We start from the raw sequence: 20,615 nt of genomic DNA, 5'->3' as shown, positions 1-20,615 counted from the left end.
TTCAGAATAACCATCCCTCCCATGACCCGCCCCTTCTCTGTTTCTGCCTGGTCTTGGTCAGGTGTCTGGTACAGCGACGTAAACTTTCCTTCAGTGAAACCGATTCGGGTTCGCGTTGGGGCAAACGCTGACAAGGCCATGCTCAGACGGATATTACAAATGGTAAGCTTCCACGACAGCAATCCGAGCTATATGACGTTTACTGGAGCCAAAAGTGATTTATTTTTATTATTTTTTTGTTAAACGTAGGCCCGTCCTTTTCTGGATTCTACCGGGGACGCGCCATTTATCTGATAGCATGTCGCGGATGGGCGGGGTTAATGTGTTTTAGCCGGCGATTTACGGACATAGGCGGAAATAGCACATCCCGCCAAGTGACGGGTGATTTATCAAGCGCTCCCAATGCTGGGTTGCCAAAGTTAGCATTAGATGCTAACCCGTTTTAAATTGACAGTGATTACTTTATTCAGTGGCGTATCAATATAGTACGTGTATGTTACAACACATCACACCACTACATAATTCGGCGGCGTGGCAACGTCTGCGTCGTGTCGTAAATGAACGACATCAACACATCATTAACCACCAGATTCTCATATTTGTTTGGTTTCCGTTAGCTATAATGTTGGCTTGATTCATCAACCATTCCATAAATGCTAATCGGTGTTAGCCCCATACTGACTGCTGCTACATCCTTACTCTGCGGTTTGACCAATCGTAAATTACCATGTGAAGGTTCATTAAATCCCATTCATTGCAACATATAACGGTGATGTGACCTTGGTTGTATGGATACAGTGTCTCCCGCATAACTTCAAATGTGCTGTCACGTATACTTGCGACACATATGTTCCGTATGACTTCATTTCCCATGATTCAGTGCAATTTTGGGAACTGCGAAATCTCGGCACATACAAGACAACATCAGATCTAAAGTTGGCTTCATAAGTGGGTCCTGTACTACGCCCTCAATTGCATGTGTCACATGAAAGGTTAAAAGTTATGGGCTATCTGGAGCGTGTCCTAGCATACTCTGGAGAAGGATTAAAAAAATAATAATATATATATATACCTTACACTTTTGTTATGAAGGCAGATGCGGTTCTGGTTAATGTTTAGACTGGAAATATTTGAAAAGGGGTGTGTGAAGGTTTGTGCAAATTTACAGCCCCCTTCCATATATATGTATATGTATATATATATGTATATGTGTATATATATATCTCCATCCATCCATCCATTTTCTTAATCGCTTTTCCTCACAAGGGTCGCGGGGGGCGCTGGAGCCTATCCCAGCTGGCTTCGGGCAGTAGTATATTAAACACCTCTCACACTGTACACCCTGAACTGGTTGCCCGCCAATCGCAGGGCACACAGATGAACAACCATCCACACTCACAATCACACCTAGGGACAACTTGGAGAGTTCAATTAACCTGCCACACATGTCTTTGGAATGTGGGAGGAAACCGGAGTACCCGGAGAAAACCCACGCGAGCACGGGAAGAACATGCTAACTCCACCCAGGAAGGCCGAAGCCCGGACTCGATCTCACGTCCTCTGCACTGGGAGGCGGACGTGCTAACCAGTCATTCACCGTGTCAGCACGTAGAAATTACAAGAGCATTTGGAAAACTGCACCACTTAAAGCTATCAGTGAACACGGCCTTTCGTGACGTGTGATGATGGCTGTGGGAATATTTCTGTGCTATAATCTGATGAAGCTATTGGAAAGATATGACACGGTTTCATCTTTTTGTCTGGACCTTGCACTTACACCCATGCATTCTTCCTTTTTGTCCATTTGTCCTCATGTGGCAATTAAAAGGGGGGGAAATGTAGCTAGTTATAGAGACAGTATCTCACACACCCAAAATGCATATGCGATAAGTCAAGAATTCAAGGGTCCAACTTTTCCATCCGTGCAGCATGCATGCGTGTAAAAGTGCACTTAAGCTTGTCATGATAACAATTTTCTCAGAACGGTTACATGTATGTAATGTAAATGACCATTTATTGATTCCGAAAAAAAGCTGTCGTGTACATTTAATTCATCGAACAATAAGTTGCCATAGTCATTATTGTGACAGGCCTAACTGCACTGTATTTGTATTAAAGCTGTGTCTAATATTAGACACCTCTCACACTGTTATATTTGTCTGCCCAGAATTATTATTTTTTTATATAGCTTTTGTATTAAAAGTCATTAACACATGCTGGTATACTCAGTAGATAATGCCGTGGGCAGTCATAAAGGTAAATCGTTTTTCCCTTTAAGGTGATTGAAGTGATTGCCTTTATACTCAAGTTTAACAGATCCTTCAAAATATTTCCGTTTTCCAGACTCCTGGGAAAGGAGGCTCCCAGAATGCAGAGTCGGAGCAGCCCAGCACAGAAATTAACCATGACCAAACCTCTGAGGTAGTTCAAAAATATTGTTTTCCTCCTTTCCTTTAGCAGCATAGCTATAACAGTTAACTTACCACGTCGCTATCCATGTTTAGGGCTTCATCTGTCCTCAATGCATGAAGTCCCACAGCTCAGCAGAGGACTTGTTCAAGCATTACGAGCTGTTCCACGACACTGGAGACCTTCCTGCTCATGTGGCCCCTACCAGGTGGGATTAATTTATCCATTTATTTCGATACCACTTATTAGGAATGGGTGTTTGACTGGGGCCTAGTACACATATATATTTTATATATATTTTAATTCTTCAAATGTTTTTAACTATAAAACTGATGAGAACAGACACATCTGGAAATATTTTTCGAGTGTTTCTGAAGAGAGCCGGAACCTGAAGCATTATAAGATGGTGACATCGACGAGAAAAGACTTGCTTTGGAAAATACTACTTGTGTCTGGGACACCCACATTTATTTAAAAAAATGATATCTGGACGCACATCTTTACTTGCCAACACTTCCTTGTCTCTCAATCAAGGCGCTTCTTTGATTGGCTACATTCCGTTCCTGTTGCAAGTTTACCGAGTCAAATGGACATGGAAATATTGAAGGCCGAGTACACACATTAAGACAATCGGCTTGTTTTGATCTCAATTTTGCCTGTTTCCAAACCAAGGGTGTCAAACTTCCCACAAACTTTTGCCTTATAAGATTGACTTGATCCTAATGTCTGAGGTGTGTTAAGAGCGGATTTGTCACGATAATAGGGTCCATAACGAGTCGGGCCGACAATTTTAAATATTGAACATATTCATTGATCAATATTCATGACCAAAAATCTATGTGTGTGGGGGAAGTCGACAACTCGTGCACCATTTGACCACGCGGACTGTGACGTGAACGGGATGTTGTCAATCAAAGAAGCACCCTGACTGACTAACAAGGAAGCGGGGGTAAATATAACAAAATTTGTCCGAGCCGATATCTGTCCAACCATTTTCTGAACTTTTCATCCTCCCTCTAGAGTCGCAGGTGTGCTGGAGCCTATGCCAGCTGTCTTTGGTTGGAAGGCGGGCTACCCAATGTCATTTTTTTGTATAACCATGGGTTGCCAACATTGCTACACTCACGCCTCCGCTTCAGAAACAGTTGGCAACAATCGGCGCGTAACCAAAAGTGTTTGCTTTTCTTTACTTTGTGTTTGTGAAATGACGTGTGATCATACGAGAGCTCCGCCTCAAAGGACTGGATTCTCTTAAAAGCCAATTTCAGATATCGACGGCTTCTTAAAATAATCGCCTTAATCATTTTTTTTTAGATCTTTCAGGAAACACAAAAAAATTAACCATTTGCATCATGAGGAGAGGATTTAGGCAAAAAAAATGACATAGGCAATTATTTTAAGAGGGTGACAATATGGGCCTCTGCCTGAGTAATGGAGGGACATTTAAGTCGCAGTGATGTCTTAGGATACAATTTTAATTCGTTCTTTGACCGCACTTGTATCTCAAATCCCATTTCCTCATTGAAAATGAATGGAAATGTTGTTAATCCGTTCCAGTCCCGGGAACGAACCCAAAAAAAATGGTGTAGAGTTTTTAAGATGGAAAAATAGCACTCTAGAAGCACTATAGAACTACAATGTTGTACTTATAAAAACATAATTAAATAGAATGTCAACAACTAAACAGTTTGTGCGTCATGAGTTAATGCTGCAATCCAATTCATTGCACGGCTCCTTATGATGTGCCGCATTGGCCACCGGGAGGGAGTAATACTCGACCATACAGTCGTTTTGTAAAGAAGAAGAAGACGTTCTTCTTTGATTGTTTTTACAAAGAAGAATAGTGCTTCTTCGTCGTCTACAGCGCAATTACTGTAAGTGACTCATGCTGTAATATTAGTCATTTTTCATACTAGTTAAAGGATATATTCCTTTGAGTATTGCTTTATTATCGATGTACGTGTTGCTCTACTGTTTGTTTTCAAATAGCCTTTGCTTCAAAACCCACAAGCATCGATGCTAGCACGCGAATGGTGTTTTGCATTGTTTGTTAGCACTAAAACACAAGGCAAAGCCATGTGCTTGGTTGAAATAAAAATTTAAAAACATGTAATTTTCTTTGTTTTTATGTTTAGCTTGACAGTAAACTTGAACAAGGAGTGCCAATAAACAGCTTACAGACACTTTTTTTTGGGGGTGTGGGGAAGAATTGGTCACTACAGCTCATAGGTCATAGCTATGTTGCTCTTCTCAGGCACAGCTCCGGATTTTTTCTCTCCCGGGGCTAAAGGGAGGCTTGACCAGTACATAGGGAGGCTGAGAAAATGATTTATATTTTAGAACGTCAAATAAAATGCTGGAGTGGGGCTACACAAATTTCTGACTTGGTTATAGCGCCCCCTAGCCGCAGTGCCATGCCTGGCTCTTTCTTCTTCAGTCTGCAGACTTGTTGAGACTGAATCAGTAGAACCTCTGCAATCCATTTAGTCTTAGATCAACAATCACACAGTGGACTGAATTCTGCATGCCCATCTCTATTGATCGAGTATCCTGTTCTGGGTCACAGGATATCAACATTTGACTAGATTTTAAGGTACAATCATGACTAATCGGCAGTTAATTGCAGGGCGGTTGGATATTTATGCACTATAATTATGGCAGGTTTTTTTTAAGCAAAAGTCAACCCTCTTCTCTTTTTAGGGAAGACCTAACAATGTTGCGGCAGGAGGTTCAGGATCTTCATACGTCACTTAAGGTGTGTTTGTTTCCCTGCACTGTAATTTTAGATAGCTGCACAATAATCAAAGATTTCTCTAATTTCCTTAATATTTAGGAAGAAAGATGGTTCTCTGGGGAGCTGAAAAAAGAATTAGACAAAGTCCAAGGACACCTGAAGCAAGTAATTCCTTCAAGATGTTTTAACTTGTGTTAAAGAGGTTTCACACATTCTAAATGTTGTCTAATATTTAGTCATAAACATTATGGTGATGCTTTGTCATGCGGTACAGTGTCACACTGTTCTCCCTCAATCCCACAGAATGACGGACAGATGAGCTCAGAAGATTCAGGTGGGGGTTGCGCAACACCCACAAGTATGCATATGCAAGATGACAACAATGCCACTAATGTGTCTTTCTGCCCCCTCAGTATTAGAAAAGAAGTTAAACGAATCAGAGACAGAGAAATTTAACATCAAGCAGAAAGCCGCGCAGCTGGCCACAGAGATTGTAGGTTAGTGTGGGCATGGGACTGCCATCCCATTGATGCTCAGTCCATCCATTTCCTATGCTTTTATTATACGTTGATCAACTGAACTGGTCGTGTTGCATCCACTAGATATAAAGTCCCGTTATGATGAAGAGAAGAGTTTAAGGGAAGAAGCAGACCAGAAATGTTCCAATGTAACTGAACTGCTTCAACGAGAGAAGAAAGAAAACGACAAACTCCAGACTGAACTGGTACAACACACAATAAAATGACATTTGTGCTAATTCTCAATAGTTGTAAAACACAAAAATCTTAAATTTTTGTGTTTTCATTACTTTCCTTTGAGTGTCGGCATAGCTAACATGGTCGCCACACATGTCTATGCATTGCCTTTGAAGGGAACATAGCCACTGGCTACATGGCCGTCACATAGGTGCGTCTGTTAGCCTGCTCGAGTCTGTACTGCATATCTGTGTCAACAGCAGCTCAACCCAAAAATATGTGTACCAATCTGTCTGTTGATTCCAATTGCAGCAAATTCTGCATCCAACAGACAGTCACATTTGTGTGTGGACTGGTCACTATATTCTGTCTGTTAAATCCTTAGTCAGTCCAATCAAGGCTCCACTGTGCTGCAAAAAATATAAAACAAACAAAAAAGCAACATAATAAATGTTTGCATGAAAATCTATGAGAGCACGAATGATGAAAGCGTGAGGGAACGCTGTATTTTTGGCACCAACTGCCTCTACTCTGCCCTCTAGCTGCAGCGTCCGGGAGTGGAGGACGTTGAGGTACTGCAGAAGGAGCTTGTGCAGGTGCAAACATTAATGGACAGCATGACTCGCGAGAGAGAGGACGAGTCTGAGCGCCTCAGAAATCACTATGAGCAGCTGCAGGCTAAGTTCACTTCCTCAGAGGTGAGATTGGGACACTTTATCAGCTCTCTTATCCTTTCTCATCACAACCTCCAGCCAATGTGCTGCAACACATTGCCACTCTATTTCTCTGTATGTTTGGATTTCGGTCGCACTAACTGAACATCAGCAGTGAAAGTGAAACATTTCGTCAACGATGGCTGAACATACAAGTTTAATTTGTTCCATGAACACACTCATAACTCAAAGCACTCCAATCTGAAATCTTTCTCCATTTAAATGAATGGAAATTCTATTCTATTATTGTATTATAATTAAATGTTTGTATTGTGTTTTTTGTAAAAAACAAACAAACAATGAAATGTAAACAAACTGTTTTGGTTAGTTTTTATCATTTTCATTCAGTGGACATTGTGCTCCTCCTACTGTGCACACCTTGGCCACTAGGGAACAGTATCATACATGCATATTTCATGGTGCAACATATAGAACATTAAGTAGCAGAAATATATGTTTTTCGCATAGCTGTGTTCAAATATTTATATATATATATGGTTTTTTTTTTTCAACGTTCTTCAATGCTCACAAACTGCTGGTACTTCTCTGTTCAGGTGCAAAAAGGGTTCTAATTCTTTTCTCCAACTTTTCTTTCAGATGACTATATCGCAACTGAAAGCGGAGCTGGAGAAGGGTCCACAGGAAGCAGCTGTCTATACACAGCAGATCCACCAGCTACAAAGTGACCTGAATAATCATCAACAACAAAGCCAGGTAATGTGCACAGAATCATTATTTGACAATTTTCCGATTGTATGCCTTCACAGTTGGATTCAGTGGATTCATACTGACTATAGTCAACATTTTTCCATTTATTTTACTTAAGTTTACTATGAATTGTGATGATACGCCCTGCTTGGCCATCGTTGACTGCAGGTGATCACAAAAATCAGCCATGGTTGTATTAAAAGTGCGCTCTAAATATAGAGTTGAGTTGAGTGATGGGAGTCAGCATCCTAACTGCGTGATTTGCAATGCCAAGTTGTGCAATTCTATTCTAGCACAACTAGCTAGCTAGCAAAACTAAAACAACACTTCTTTAAGCTGCATGGAGATGGGGAATACAAGAACACACTTTTCTGAATCCAAGGTGAAGAGAGCCAGATTACAAGGTTAAGAACCACTGGTTTACACATTCTGTGTGAAAGAACAATTGGAGTCTGCATATGTTGTATGAGTGTTAGGTTAGCAAGAAGCAGAATGCTGAGTTAGCAGCATTAACCAATGTGAGCAATTCATTTGTCCTTTATCACCCTTTCGTCATATTTGCTGCCAGGGTTGACACCAGGGCGAGTGCTGCACACATACATTCCACAGTATTCAAGCATGCTGTCGTAAAACCTTATCTTAGAAATGCCATACCATTCTTCACTCTGAAGTGTTCATGGGTCAGTTCTTTCCTGTAGTTTACGTAAGCGGAGGCACAAATGTGTTTCCTGGCTGCCTATTTTTTGCTACAAGCTAAATATAGCACATATTCCAAAATGATGCCTAAATAAAGTTATGCACTTTCATTCCTCAACACTGTTTTAGAGACATATGTGGCAACAATGTACTTTAGTGCATGGTAACATAATTGGAACAATGCTTTATTTGTTAAACAACTTGTGTAGTACATGGTGGTCATTGATAGTGTAGTGATTCACTTCCAGGCAGCCAGTGAGGGTTTGATTTCTGCCCAGTGACTATATGTGGATGTGTAAATGGTTGTCTGTCTACATGTGGCTTGAGAATCAATCCAGGGTGTAGGCTTTCACCCACAGCCAGCGTTTGCATTTGAGCGATTCACGACAGAATATGTGCCATAAAACGGGAATGTATTGTACTTGCGTACAGTGGACCCCCCCCCCGTCCCCTGCATGCTTGCAGTTCAGCACCTGTGGATTCACTTATTCACTGTTTAAAATAATTGAATAGAATCAGTTATTCGCCCACGAATAATGAGAGGGTCCACTGTACTCACATATTTGGTGCTGTATCTTTTTTTGCATATTTGGCTTTAAATCTGTGTTGTTTTTTAACTGTCAACCACTATTCCTTCTCCCGCTGATCTTATGTCCTTCGTATGTCTCCTTCTTCCAGAGTCTTTCTGAAAAACTGGGACGCAAGGAGAAGGAGTATCAGCAGCTGGAGGAGCAACTAAAGACAGAAAAGGCTGCCAAAAAGTCGGCCCAGCACAGCCAGAGAGAGAAAGAGCGGGAAATCATGGAGCTGCAGGCCCGAGCCACTGGAGCTGAAACATCCCTGCAGAAAGCTAATGCAGAGCTTGGAGAGAAAGCTGAGGAGATGGCCAAGTTGAAGGGTGAGATTACAGACCTGGAGGTGAAGCATGCCGAATTGAAGGTTGAGAGAAAACAGTTGGAACAGCAGAGGGAAGAGAAGGACAGCCAAGGTGCTCAGCAGCAGACTGAAATCAGTCAGGTGAGTCCAACCTATCAAAGCCAATTGCTTTACATCCTGCTACGTTAGAGATTTGATTTGGGATGGATTTCCAAGATGAAAAGGCTCATCGAAAGCAGCAAATTGCATGAAGGTTCCACATCATTGAAATACAGTCATTTTATAAATAGACTTAATTAATCGTGTGAGAGAAATTAAGACTCTTCTGTGATGTAATCATCATTGTTCTCCCTGCGGGCTGTCTAGCTTCATGCAAAACTGCTAGAGGCAGAGAGGCAAGTGGGTGAGCTGCAAGGTCGTCTGAAAGAACAGAGGCAGCTCTCCGGGGAGAAACTGAAGGACAGAGAGCAGCAAGCAGCCGACCTGCAGCTTAAACTGTCACGTGCTGAAGAACAGGTAGACATGAGAATAATATCAACCCAGATGCTGCATACCACTGAACAAAAATGAACCTAATTATGTCAGTTGCTGTACTGTACACATTTTGCTGTATACCACTGTAAGCTTAAGTCTTGTATTCATCAAAAAGAAATAGGTAAATGAAAGGCTGCCTTTTCAAATAAATGAAGCGAATACATGGATAAGTGATGCAAAATGTAGTTTCAAGAATACAGACCATGTTTCATTGTTTTCCTGGTAGACCAAGGAAAGTTCCAGTAAGAACACAGACCTGCAGCACCAGCTGGAGAAAGCCAAGCAGCAGCACCAGGAGCTGCAAGCACTGCAGCAAAATACCAACGGCAAGCTCCGCGAGTCACAGGTACAGTGCACAAGAATCAAAGATTTATTTTAACCTTCAGCTTTGCCATGTGGCTATGAATTCCCAAAACAAGTATACAGGGAGTCCTTACTTTCTGACACCTTTGTCCAATGGCAGTGATATAACCCCAATCTGTACGCAAGTCGGAACGTGCCGCACTACGCCAACACAGTAATAAAGTCATGATTAAGAGTAAATATAGGAGAAATACTGACAGTATAGGCGCGAATCGTGATATTTTGAAAGTGCAAGAAAGGCGCATAAGAAATTGACGTAGGACAATATTCCTCTCAATAAAACATTGCTACTACTTTCCTGATACTCATGGGCCCTTGTCTTATTGCTGTAGACTGACCTGGAGCAGGTATTACGCCAGATTGGAGATAAGGACCAGAAGATCCAAAACTTGGAGGCCCTGCTGCAGAAGAGTAAGGACATTGTGACACAGCTGGAAACTGAGAGAGAAGACTTGTGTGCCAAAATTCAAGCTGGGGAAGGAGAGACTGCTTTGCTCAACCAACTCAAAGAGAAAAACCACACACTACAGGAACAGGTTAGTGAGGTGACACACTCACACAGAAAATGTCCAGTTCAGTTGTCAAGGAATAAGTGGCTAATTGGAATAGTAGTCAGTTTGTTTGTTTGTTTCATTCACTAACAACTTCTGGTGGCGACGCATTGTATTGACTAAATTAACTAACTAAATGAACTCATTTACATGCAAGGACAACACCAGGACAATCGGGGGCCAGCCACTCATCAGACCGTAAAATACACCAGACAATTCTCAAATTGTTAAAACAGCAATCACTAATAATAGAATCCTATAACGAGTTTGAAGATATATTTTAATCACATTAGTGTACATGAGCCTCACTTGATCAAAGAGTGCTATAAGTGTACATACGCATAGATGTATAACAAAATAAGAAAGAAAAAAATCTGACCTATCGAACCTCTACACAGACCTGTAGAATATTTTCCCTATATGAGTCACAGTGCTTGGGAACGTGGATCCCACCCTCTACACACCCAATTCTAACCATATATTGTATGACCAATGCAGTACACAAATATGAATTGAGCTTACTGGCCTATGATTCGTGAAGGGTGAATCATGAAAACAATGCTTAATAATTTGGTGGAAACAAGGAAAGGAATATTGTTTGGTGGCCTTGGCAGAAAAAAACGGACACGACAAAGAGGACAGAAGAAATAAAAAATTAATCGGGTTTGATAGTCACTACATCACCAAACTGCATCGCTAAATTTCCTTGTATCTAAAATATGCAAGTGGTAAACCTTTTTGTACATTTACACACATTTTCCTGTAGATTTTTATTGATAAGCCTCTCTCTCTCTCTCTCTCTCTCTTACACCCTATCTAAGTTTTTAACCACTGACTTTTTAAAATACATTTACTTTTACTTCTGATGATTAAGAACATTTAATATTGGAGAATACATTTTGATACTTACCTGCTGATACTTTGACTATTAATTGAGCAATATTCTACAAGGTGGCTTCTATGTTATTAACACCTAGGATATTTGACCTCAATTATCACTTTCAAGTATTATTCCTTTTCACGACTGTTGAAAATAAATAAGTGAATATGAGCGGACTTCATTATGATTCACCAGTTTAAGGCTGCACTTTTAGTCAGTGAAACCTGAGGCAAAGACTTCATAAGGTAGTGTACCTACCATATTAGTGTCACTGGCGAGATATGCATTCTATTACTGAGTCACTAAGTTCCAAGTTCAACGTTTACAAAGGAGTGCTTTATCAAATATTTTGTTCTTTAACCCCTTCGGACCCATAGATTATTGCAGTGGACATGATATATTTGTGTGTCTAAACTAATAAAAACACACAATTTGGATGATGTCAAGTTGACAACACTTCTGGGTCATGATGGGATCCTAGCTAACCAATCGCAATCGCAAGTTGATCTGCATGATGTTCATATTAAAAATGTTACATATAAACTTGGTAAGTTTATAATACGTTACAGCCATACTATCCTGGTATCCACTATAACAAAAATAAAAACATGAGATAACCCCCCAAAAATTCCATGTTGTTCTCATGTGCGAAGAGTCAAAATCAGTAAAAATAATAATAATAAAAAAATGCCCACGCCACCTCACAACTTCTTCACTACCATCATCAGCTCACCCATGACCCCATTGAGGATAATTGCTATAGAAAAGAAAATAGATTTATACATTTTCCCCTTACTTATGTTGTAATCGTATAAATACATTTTAAAAATTCTGAATCTGAATGTATTATTCTGTGTACAGTAGCTTTTAACATTCTCTTGTTTTCTCGATATGAAGGTAATCCAGTTGACAGACAAGATGAAGAATCAATCTGAGAGCAACAAGCAAGCCCAGGACAATCTGCATAAACAGGTTCAGGAGCAGAAAACTCTCCTGCGTTCATCCCAGGACCGAGCCCACACGCTGGAGACTTCTGTCACTGAGCTCACTGCTCAGCTGGCAGACAGCAAGGGGAAGGTGACCCAGCTGGACTCCCAGGTAGCTATTGGCCGACGTGCCTCTTTAGTTTGAAGGGCAGTTGTGGATAAAATCCTCCTTTGTATTTGGCCTGTTTTCCACCAGCTGAAGGCAAAAACAGAGATGTTGCTGTCTACAGAGGCAGCCAAGGCTGCACAGAAGGCCAACCTGGAGAACAACCTCGAGTCTGCCCAGCATGCACTGCAGGACAAGCAGCAGGTGACTTGTGCTTCAATGCTTTTCAAATGTGATCTTGTGTTGGGTTAAAAATAAATAAATAAATAAGGACTTCATTAATTTCTTTGTTTTAAATGCTATCTTGTGAAGGAGCTTGTTAAAATTCAGAAGAATGTGGAGGAGCAGGCACAGAGGCTCAAGGAGAGGCAGGAGCAGTGCAGTCAGCTGGAAGCCGCTCTGAAGGAATACAAGGACAAACTTCTGGCCTCGGAACAACATGGAGAGAAGCTGGAGGGGCTCAATAAGGTCAGTGCTGTTAAAGGGTAACTCAACACTAAATCAACTTTTTCCCCCCTGATAAACTGGTGTCTACTAATGCTGTCTACATGTCTTGGTCATTATTTTGACATTTTAGTGCATGTTTGTTGAAAGCTTGAATTTGGGGCAAAAACCGTGTGTTTGGTGCTATCTTAAAGTTAAACCCTGAGATAAACACAATTTGGCTGTTTGTCCTGTCATTACATCAGAAGTGGCCGACTACGTCTCTTGTGGACCGTGACGTAGTCGCCCCCCGCCACCCACCGGCTCAGTCTCGTACATGCCTCCTTAAACACCTTTTGAACGGCAATTTCAAATCTTAGTGAGGGGTGGAGCAAGAGCCTGATTTCCTGTTGCGTTACCCATTTACGGCCTCAAATGGATTTGATGACTCACTGAAACCCATGTGCTTATTTCTCAGAAACTGGAAGCACAGGTAGCGGAGCAGCAGGCCGCAAGGGATCAGACACTACAAGAAATGAAGAATCTGCAGAAGGAGGCATTGGAGGTCAAACAAAAAGCGAAAGAGCTGCAGCGTTTGCTGGACAATGAAAAAGCAGCGTGAGTATGAAAATGGATGTATGGTTCACAAACTGGGGTGCCCGGACCACCTGGGGTCCGCAAGCTTTAAACTGGTGATCCATAAAATATTTTTTTATAATTTAATGTTGTATGATTTTAAGTGAATACATACTTTGTGTCGACCGTGTCAAAAAAACCCGTATATGATTATGTCATCACAAATGTATGCATTCAACATGCATTATTTTGATCTTGTCATTTTCATTTCATGTTAACAATTTACAGTGCGTTGCTCCATTTAGGAACATGACACTTCAAGAGGAAATGAAGACAAAGAGCTCCTGTTTGAGTAACACTCAGAAACAGTTGGAGTGCTGTGAGCAGGGCAAAGCTGCCCTTGAGCTCAATGTGGCCAAGCTGACTCAAGAAGGGAAGGCTCAGCATGCAGAATGGGACAAGAAAGCAAAGAGCCTTGCCGCAGACTTACTGAAGGCCCAACAGGAGAAAGACACTCAAATGAAAGAGTTGTCCTCCACTCAGGAAAGTCTCGGCAAGACCCGAAAGGCCCTGAAAGAATGTCAGAGTCAACTAGACACTGAGAGGAAGACTCAAAAGGCAGCCATGGAGGACAAGGTCAGTTCCAATTTATTAATTACATAGTTGCACAAACGCATGAAGTGGTGGATTCCATTTGTAGCAGATCTTAAAAACATACGAGAACTTGAGACTTCTGTGAACAAGCATTTAGTCGGTATGTTCAAGTATTAAATGGTTTACTCTTAGTTGTTATTGAATGAGAAGCAGCGAGATGGGGACAGTTATAGCCACTTAAGAAGTTTGGGATCGTTCCAATCAGTCACTGACATAAGTGTGTCTTCAATTCGTAGGAAAAGTCCTATGAAAAGGCAAGAGGGGACCTTCAGAGGAATAATGAGAGCACCAACAAGGCAATGATGGAATCTAAGCAAAAACTGGAGCAGTTGAGAGAGGTAACGGCTGAAAAAAGGTCCTATCCACACATATGTTTTTCAAAATGTGTTTTACAGCTATATCGGGGTTCATCGTTTGCGCCCCGCTAGGCAGCCAATGTGTTTCTAAGCAGTCTTTTTCTTTTTTCCTTTTTCTTTTTTTTTCTCGTTACAATATAGTTACTGTAATGTCCTTGTATTTTGTAAAGTGTGTTTTAATAAGTTGAAATGTGTTTAATCAAAGTGTGCGATGGGTAGAAAAGGAGTACAGAATAGATCGCACTCTATAAATGGGACTTCACTGTACATCAACGTTATAAAAATCTCTGCCTACATGAAAACACATTTGTTAGCAATTGTATTTTGGCCAGTGAAAATGCTGGAGGGGGGAAAAAAAACAATTTGATTTGGTACCATATTCTGACGCCTCTATTCCTAGATTAATATTATTTTTATTATTAGCACTCTATACAGAATCTGAAAAAGAGCGGCTATTTATTTATTAATTTATTTACTGCTTGATGGTTGCATGATAACTAACACAAGGCAAACAGCTCTATTTTCTCAGTCTACACACAATAAAGACGTAGTTAAAAATAAATAAATAACTAAATCTTCAGCCTGGTTGGATTTTGCCAAAAAAAAGTGGTGTTCAGGACAGCAACGTACGTGTGGAGGAAAATACCTGTATACGTGTGGCAGATTTTTTTTTTATGAAACAGTGGAGTAACTTTTGTCTCTCCTTAAATGTCAGGTCGAGAAGAAGCTGAAAGTGCAATTGGCATCATTGGACCAGCAGAACGCGAAGTCTCAGGAAGTGCTGAAGGAGAAGGACCAAAACTTGGGGAAGCTGGAGGCGCAACTTAAGACGGCCACGGAAAGTTATGAGGAGGAGATGAGGAAACTCAAGGGACAAATGGCAGAATTACAGAAAGCCAGCGTTAAAAAAGTAAGCAGGAGACAAATATGTAGGGTTGAGCCATCAAATTGGCACCCTGGTTTTGGTTCATCTTCTGAGTGTTTATAAACTATTGGATTGTCTCGTCGAGGTGGAGGAAGAGCGCCAACAGAGGCAGCAGGCAACAGAAGTCAGCCAGCAGCTGACTTCTGAGAGGAGCCGGACCGCAGAACTACAGAAGGCCTTCCAGCAAAGTCGCGAAAGCCTCACTAAGATCCAGTCGGACTTGTATGGCAAAGAATCTGAGCTTTCGGCACTACAGCAAGACCTCAAAGTAGGCTTAGGTTGTTGTTTTTTTAAAGATGAGTTTGTGTATCTGTTCTGAACATCTCAAAGTAGAAATGAATCAGAATGAGCATTTCATTTTATTTTCTGTCTCTGTGGTGAAAATGCCACAATGTATATCTATAAAAACATTACATCTATATAAATCCGTGTTTCTGACACGCAACCCTCCGAAAATATTCAAGCACAGGTAAACATGACGACAAAGCAAAGAACCACTACTTTATTTAGCGTGTCGTGAGTGACATGAATAGAATGTCTTTTATTGACCAGAGACTATTACAAGTCTATTTGCATAACAGTTTCAATTGGGTTTTCCAATTGAGCACAATGACATGACACTCATACATGTAAACAGGTTATCCTGAATATTCCAGAAGGCGGAATTTTGACTTTAACCCGAATATTGACTGCATGTAAACGTAGTCATTGACATTGTACTGTAAACCGCCTGATGAGTGTATAACCAGTGGCTGAAAAGCTGGGGCGAAAAGGACCACACATATCAAGGCAGGACTTAAATAGAAACACAAGTCACAGTGAAAAAATACATGCTGAGTGCTAACTCAAATCTGGAAGCTTTATGTAGGCCAAAAAAACAAACAAATCATGTGTGATCACCTTAACTAAAGTCGGATCACGCACCACTTTTACCCAATTCAATAATATTTCCCTTATTGTAGGTATCCGAGGACAAGCTACGTTTGAACCAGGAAGAGCTGGCAGCTAACCAGACCCATCAGACTGTCTTAGAAAATCAGATCCAGGAGCTGAAAAAGAGCCGGAGTTCTCTGGAACAGGAGCTAGGTAGTCGAGATCAGAAACTCCAACAGCAGGAGAAGTCATTGAAAGATCTCCAGAAGCAACAGGTGAGACATTTGACAAATGCAGCATCCTCTCCAAACAAGTACTGGGCTAGACCAGACGTGTTCTGTCTTTTTCTTTCAGTTTAATTCAGTAATAATGCTGCAACAGGTTTAACTCATTCTGGAGCATTATCGACAAAAGATTTGCAGCTAAAAAGTAAAACCTCTGCTTGATGACGCGTGTTCAGGGTCAAGTTAAGGTGGACTTGGAGAAGGAGAGGAGCAAAATGGAGGAGCTGGTCAAAGCCAAGAGTAACCTGGAGAAAAACAACGCCAGGCTGACGACGGAGATGAAAACGCTAACAGAGAAGAGTGACAAGGTCAGTTCCTTGCAATGTAGTTCTGATACGGGCTGTTGTATCCTTACCATCATTATGAAATTTGAAAATGCGGTAAATGATGAGACAAGGAGATGAAGTCCGATTTCCTTTACTCTCCATACAAAAGTAACAAGAAAAAAGTCACAAGCAAGCAGCCCCCCAATTAGTTTTTTTTATAAGAGCCCCTTGAACGCTTCCACTTTTTCACCGGCATTCCGGTGGTCGTGCTAAATACTTTAGCTAATGCTAGCACTATTGCTATCAACAGTTTTAACCAAGTAAACACTTACCGCTATCTCCGGGTGGCGACAGACCTGTATAGGATGCACTGTGAATGTGTGCCACACTTTGTCCCGCTGCACGCATCCAAACTACATTGACATTTGCCAGAAAATGTTTAATGTACCATTAGCCAACATGTCTGCGGTGTGTGCACATTTCAATTTATATTGTGCTTGGTTAAAACGCCAGTGCTAAATAAATATTTTATAATAATATTATAACTTTGATTAATTATAATAAATACAATGATAGTAAAAATTGGCGTTTCGGTTTTCGGACAAACATTTTCATTTTGGTGCATCCCATTGTTGTTCCTGTGTGTGTGTCGCGTTTCAGGAGCTGCGAGAGCTGCAGGAAGCCAAGCAGCTGTTGATCCAGCAGAAACTGGAGCTGCAGGGCCAGGTGGAGGTTGCGCAGGGCACCCTCCAACAGGAACAGAAAGAGCACCAGACCACCAGGGACAGCAGGAGTCAGAGAGAGGATCAGCTTCTCGCCAAAACCAAAGAACTCCACGATCAGCTGGTAAATCCACTCAAGAAATAAATCCTGCAGTTTTATGTCCAGACTTACACACAATGGGTGAAAGTCTTCAATATAGCAACACTATTTTTCCCCAAGTTTGACCCCTTCCACAAACATATTTAAACTTATTAAAACTTTCTTGCACTTTTGTCAAACTATTCCTCAGCAACTTTTATCACTCTGTCAAAAAATAGGAGACGATTCTATAACATCACTTCGATGAAGCAAAAGGAACATCTGTTTGTCATTCCCAGTCGAAATTTTGTGTAAAACTGAAAACCAAACCACATACAGTAAATTTGTCTTAATGAAAGTCTGCTTGCTTAATGCTAACATATAATGTGAAAAGCCATTGATGTGCTAACAGGAATTAGCATAGCTATTAAGGTTATTGTTAGGGATGTTCGATATCACTTTGTCAGACCGTTACCAGATATCTACTCAACTCTTGAGTAATCAATCGATACCATGAGTATTTTTTATACATAATCCCCCCCACCCTTACAAAAAACAATGACAGATCATTTTAAACAACAGCCTATGTATCCCAAGAAAGCATTTTTCCTTAAAATTGCATGAGATTAATGAAGTGCTGCTCAAATAGTGTGGCCAGTCCCCTTTGCGATAAGCATTTTTTATTTTAGCCATACTAGAATAAAGTGTAATTTCACATCTAGTACAGTAGGTGGCAGTGGCGCTCTCATTGTCGGGATGTGTGCGGGGAGTGAAAACGATGTTTAAAGTTATTCAGCAGGTTTATATTGCTTTTTTTTGTATGTAATATTAAGGCTATAAAATGTTATACAGAGGTGTACTTATAACAATTTTATAGACAAATTATACTGTTTATAGACACAGTGGAAAGTTGCGGAGGTCTCAAAATATGTTCTTCCTAGGTTGGCGTGAGAGAAAGTACTTGAGAAGCACTGAATTAATGACCATTTTTAATTCTTCTAATTTAACGGCCACAAGAGGGCAGCTAATACCAGTATCGGCCGTCATGAGCACTGATAACCTTGAAATAAGGCAGGGTGGTACTCGCCCAAGCCTAGTTATTATAAACCAAACAATTGCTACTGAAAGGGGAAGACAACCCCCCCCCCCCCCAAAAAAACATTATTGACAATAATATGTTCTACGCAGCCCCACTAGTCTGAATTCGCTTTTCTGGTTAATATTGCGTTAGTGGAATATGAATATGATGAATCCATCGTTTTTTATCACAAGGCGGCCATTTTGCCACTTGCTGTCGAACAACCAATCACAGCTCAGCTTCAGGAAACAGGTGAGCTGTGATTGTTCGTTGCTTGAGACCTGAGCAACTGTGATGTCATCTTCATTCGACAGCAAGTGGCAAAATGGCCGCCCCCAAAATGGATAAAAACGGCTGGATTTTGCTTCATATTCCATCAGAATGTCATGTTTAGACTAGTGAGGTCACAAATAACATACCATTCTCAAGGAATGTTTAAGGTTGACTTCTCCTTAAAACACACAGACCAGCAACTTATATTAACTCATTCACTGCCATTGACTGTTATAGACGTCAAATATTCATTTGAACTATTTTTATTAGTTAAACATTTTTGTATGAGTATGAAATCCTAGAATTTTTTTATTGTACATTTAGAACAGATATAAAATTTGTGATTAATCGTGAGTTAACTCATGAGTCATGCAATTAATTACGATTAAAATCGCCTGACACCTAATTTCTAATAATCTTTTCTTTTCTTTTTTTTTATCGTGCCAGGCGATTACATTTTTTAATTGTAGATCGTAGATATAAAATTCATGATTAATCTTGAGTTAACTAGTGAAGTCATGTGATTAATTACAATTTTAAAAAAATTAATCGCCTGATGCCCATAATTAAAAAAATAAAATAAAAGATTATTAAAAATTTGGTGTCAGACAAATAAATGTTTAATTTGTAATTAATGGCATGACTTCAATAGTTAACTCACGATTAATCTTAAATTTTATATCTGTTCTATATGTACAATAAAAAAATAAAAAAAGTTTTTCATACTCTTGTTAACAAAAGTGGGGAAAAAAATGTTACTAATAAAAATAGTTCAAATTAATTTTTGACGTCAATAGCAGTGAATGAGTTAAGAGAGTGCACGGGTACACCATTTTGTGTTGGTCACCAAAAAAGTGTGGCCACCTTTTCTGTACAATGTCTACACGGCGCGAGATCAAATGACACCTCCTCTTGTAGGCATCCGAGAAGCGAGCCAAAGATGAGCAGGTGAAGCGAGGGGAGGAAATGGAGGCCAAACTGGACGTTCAGGTGACGGCGCTGAATGAAAACGTGGCCACGCTGAAGAGGGAGTGGCAAGGCAGCCAGCGGCGAGTTTCTGAGCTGGACAAGCAGACGGACGAGCTGAGGGGGGAGATCGCGGTGCTGGAGGCCACTGTTCAACACAACCAGGATGAGAGGCGTGCGCTTTTGGAGAGGTGTGTTCATGTGGGGGCCAGTAAATGTCACCTTTGTTTGCTTATTGAAATCAACCGTTAATCCGTCCATTTTCTGATGCGCACTTCTAATGAAAACAATGAACAGTGAGTGAGTGAGATCAATTTCATGCTAGTAATCTCCAAACAGGTGCGTGAAGGGCGAAGGAGAAATTGAGAAGCTCCAGGCCAAGGTGGTGGAACTGAGGCGCAAAACGGACGACACCACGGCAGCCATGCAAGAGCTGGGCCGAGAGAACCAGTCACTCCAGGTTAGGGAGCCACAGACCAGCCCGGACCGCCGCTGGCGCCTCGCGTTGCGTGCAAAATCCAAATCTTCATATCTGCTGTGTTTGTTTATTAAGATTAAGCAGTCCCAGAGTCTTACCAGGAAGTGGGCAGAAGATCACGAGGTGCAGAACTGCATGGCGTGCGGGAAAGGCTTCTCCGTCACTGTCAGGAAGGTAAGAAGGAAGTTCAGATAAGTCTGAAGGCCATCCGCTGTGATAACCGCACACCGACCAGCCGCGTTTGGACTGCGCAATATAACGAGGTCCAACACAGTCTGATACGACGACACACAATCTGTGGCAATTCTAAAGGTAACACATAATCAAAATGTTCTTTACACTATGTTCTATGCACCCCCACTAGTCTAAACACACCATTCTGCTTAATATTGTGTTTGTAGAAGATAAACG

General features: G+C 40.9%; 1 protein-coding gene across 2 annotated transcripts in view; it reads left to right on the top strand.

Moving 5' to 3' along the window:
• The first annotated feature begins 32 nt into the window (after nt 1-32).
• The window catches only part of eea1 (early endosome antigen 1), a 24,055-nt gene continuing 3,472 nt past the window's right edge, over nt 33-20,615 (top strand). Inside the window, exons 1-28 of one of the 2 annotated variants that reach the window (XM_086073343.1) lie at nt 33-162; nt 2,344-2,421; nt 2,505-2,617; nt 5,110-5,164; nt 5,243-5,308; nt 5,447-5,477; nt 5,557-5,640; nt 5,746-5,867; nt 6,381-6,536; nt 7,149-7,265; nt 8,634-8,972; nt 9,198-9,347; nt 9,592-9,711; nt 10,061-10,264; nt 12,057-12,257; nt 12,342-12,455; nt 12,564-12,719; nt 13,153-13,292; nt 13,556-13,886; nt 14,141-14,242; nt 14,976-15,170; nt 15,271-15,453; nt 16,148-16,333; nt 16,519-16,650; nt 17,269-17,454; nt 19,679-19,917; nt 20,066-20,186; nt 20,280-20,378. In XM_086073343.1, coding sequence (XP_085929469.1) covers nt 139-162; nt 2,344-2,421; nt 2,505-2,617; nt 5,110-5,164; nt 5,243-5,308; nt 5,447-5,477; nt 5,557-5,640; nt 5,746-5,867; nt 6,381-6,536; nt 7,149-7,265; nt 8,634-8,972; nt 9,198-9,347; nt 9,592-9,711; nt 10,061-10,264; nt 12,057-12,257; nt 12,342-12,455; nt 12,564-12,719; nt 13,153-13,292; nt 13,556-13,886; nt 14,141-14,242; nt 14,976-15,170; nt 15,271-15,453; nt 16,148-16,333; nt 16,519-16,650; nt 17,269-17,454; nt 19,679-19,917; nt 20,066-20,186; nt 20,280-20,378 — 4,044 coding nt within the window. In that variant the 5' untranslated portion in view covers nt 33-138. Of the gene's footprint in view, nt 163-2,343; nt 2,422-2,504; nt 2,618-5,109; nt 5,165-5,242; nt 5,309-5,446; nt 5,478-5,556; nt 5,641-5,745; nt 5,868-6,380; nt 6,537-7,148; nt 7,266-8,633; nt 8,973-9,197; nt 9,348-9,591; nt 9,712-10,060; nt 10,265-12,056; nt 12,258-12,341; nt 12,456-12,563; nt 12,720-13,152; nt 13,293-13,555; nt 13,887-14,140; nt 14,243-14,975; nt 15,171-15,270; nt 15,454-16,147; nt 16,334-16,518; nt 16,651-17,268; nt 17,455-19,678; nt 19,918-20,065; nt 20,187-20,279; nt 20,379-20,615 lie in introns of those variants that run through there. The other variant, XM_086073344.1, reaches the window with a different exon arrangement.

This window comes from Leptonotus elevatus, chromosome 4 (assembly GCF_054856555.1).
Source record: "Leptonotus elevatus isolate MCC_2025b chromosome 4, RoL_Lele_1.0, whole genome shotgun sequence".
In the NCBI taxonomy this organism is placed as follows: Eukaryota; Metazoa; Chordata; class Actinopteri; order Syngnathiformes; family Syngnathidae; genus Leptonotus; species Leptonotus elevatus.
Note: the sequence above shows the minus strand (reverse complement) of the source record. Positions and strands in the feature narration are given on the sequence as shown.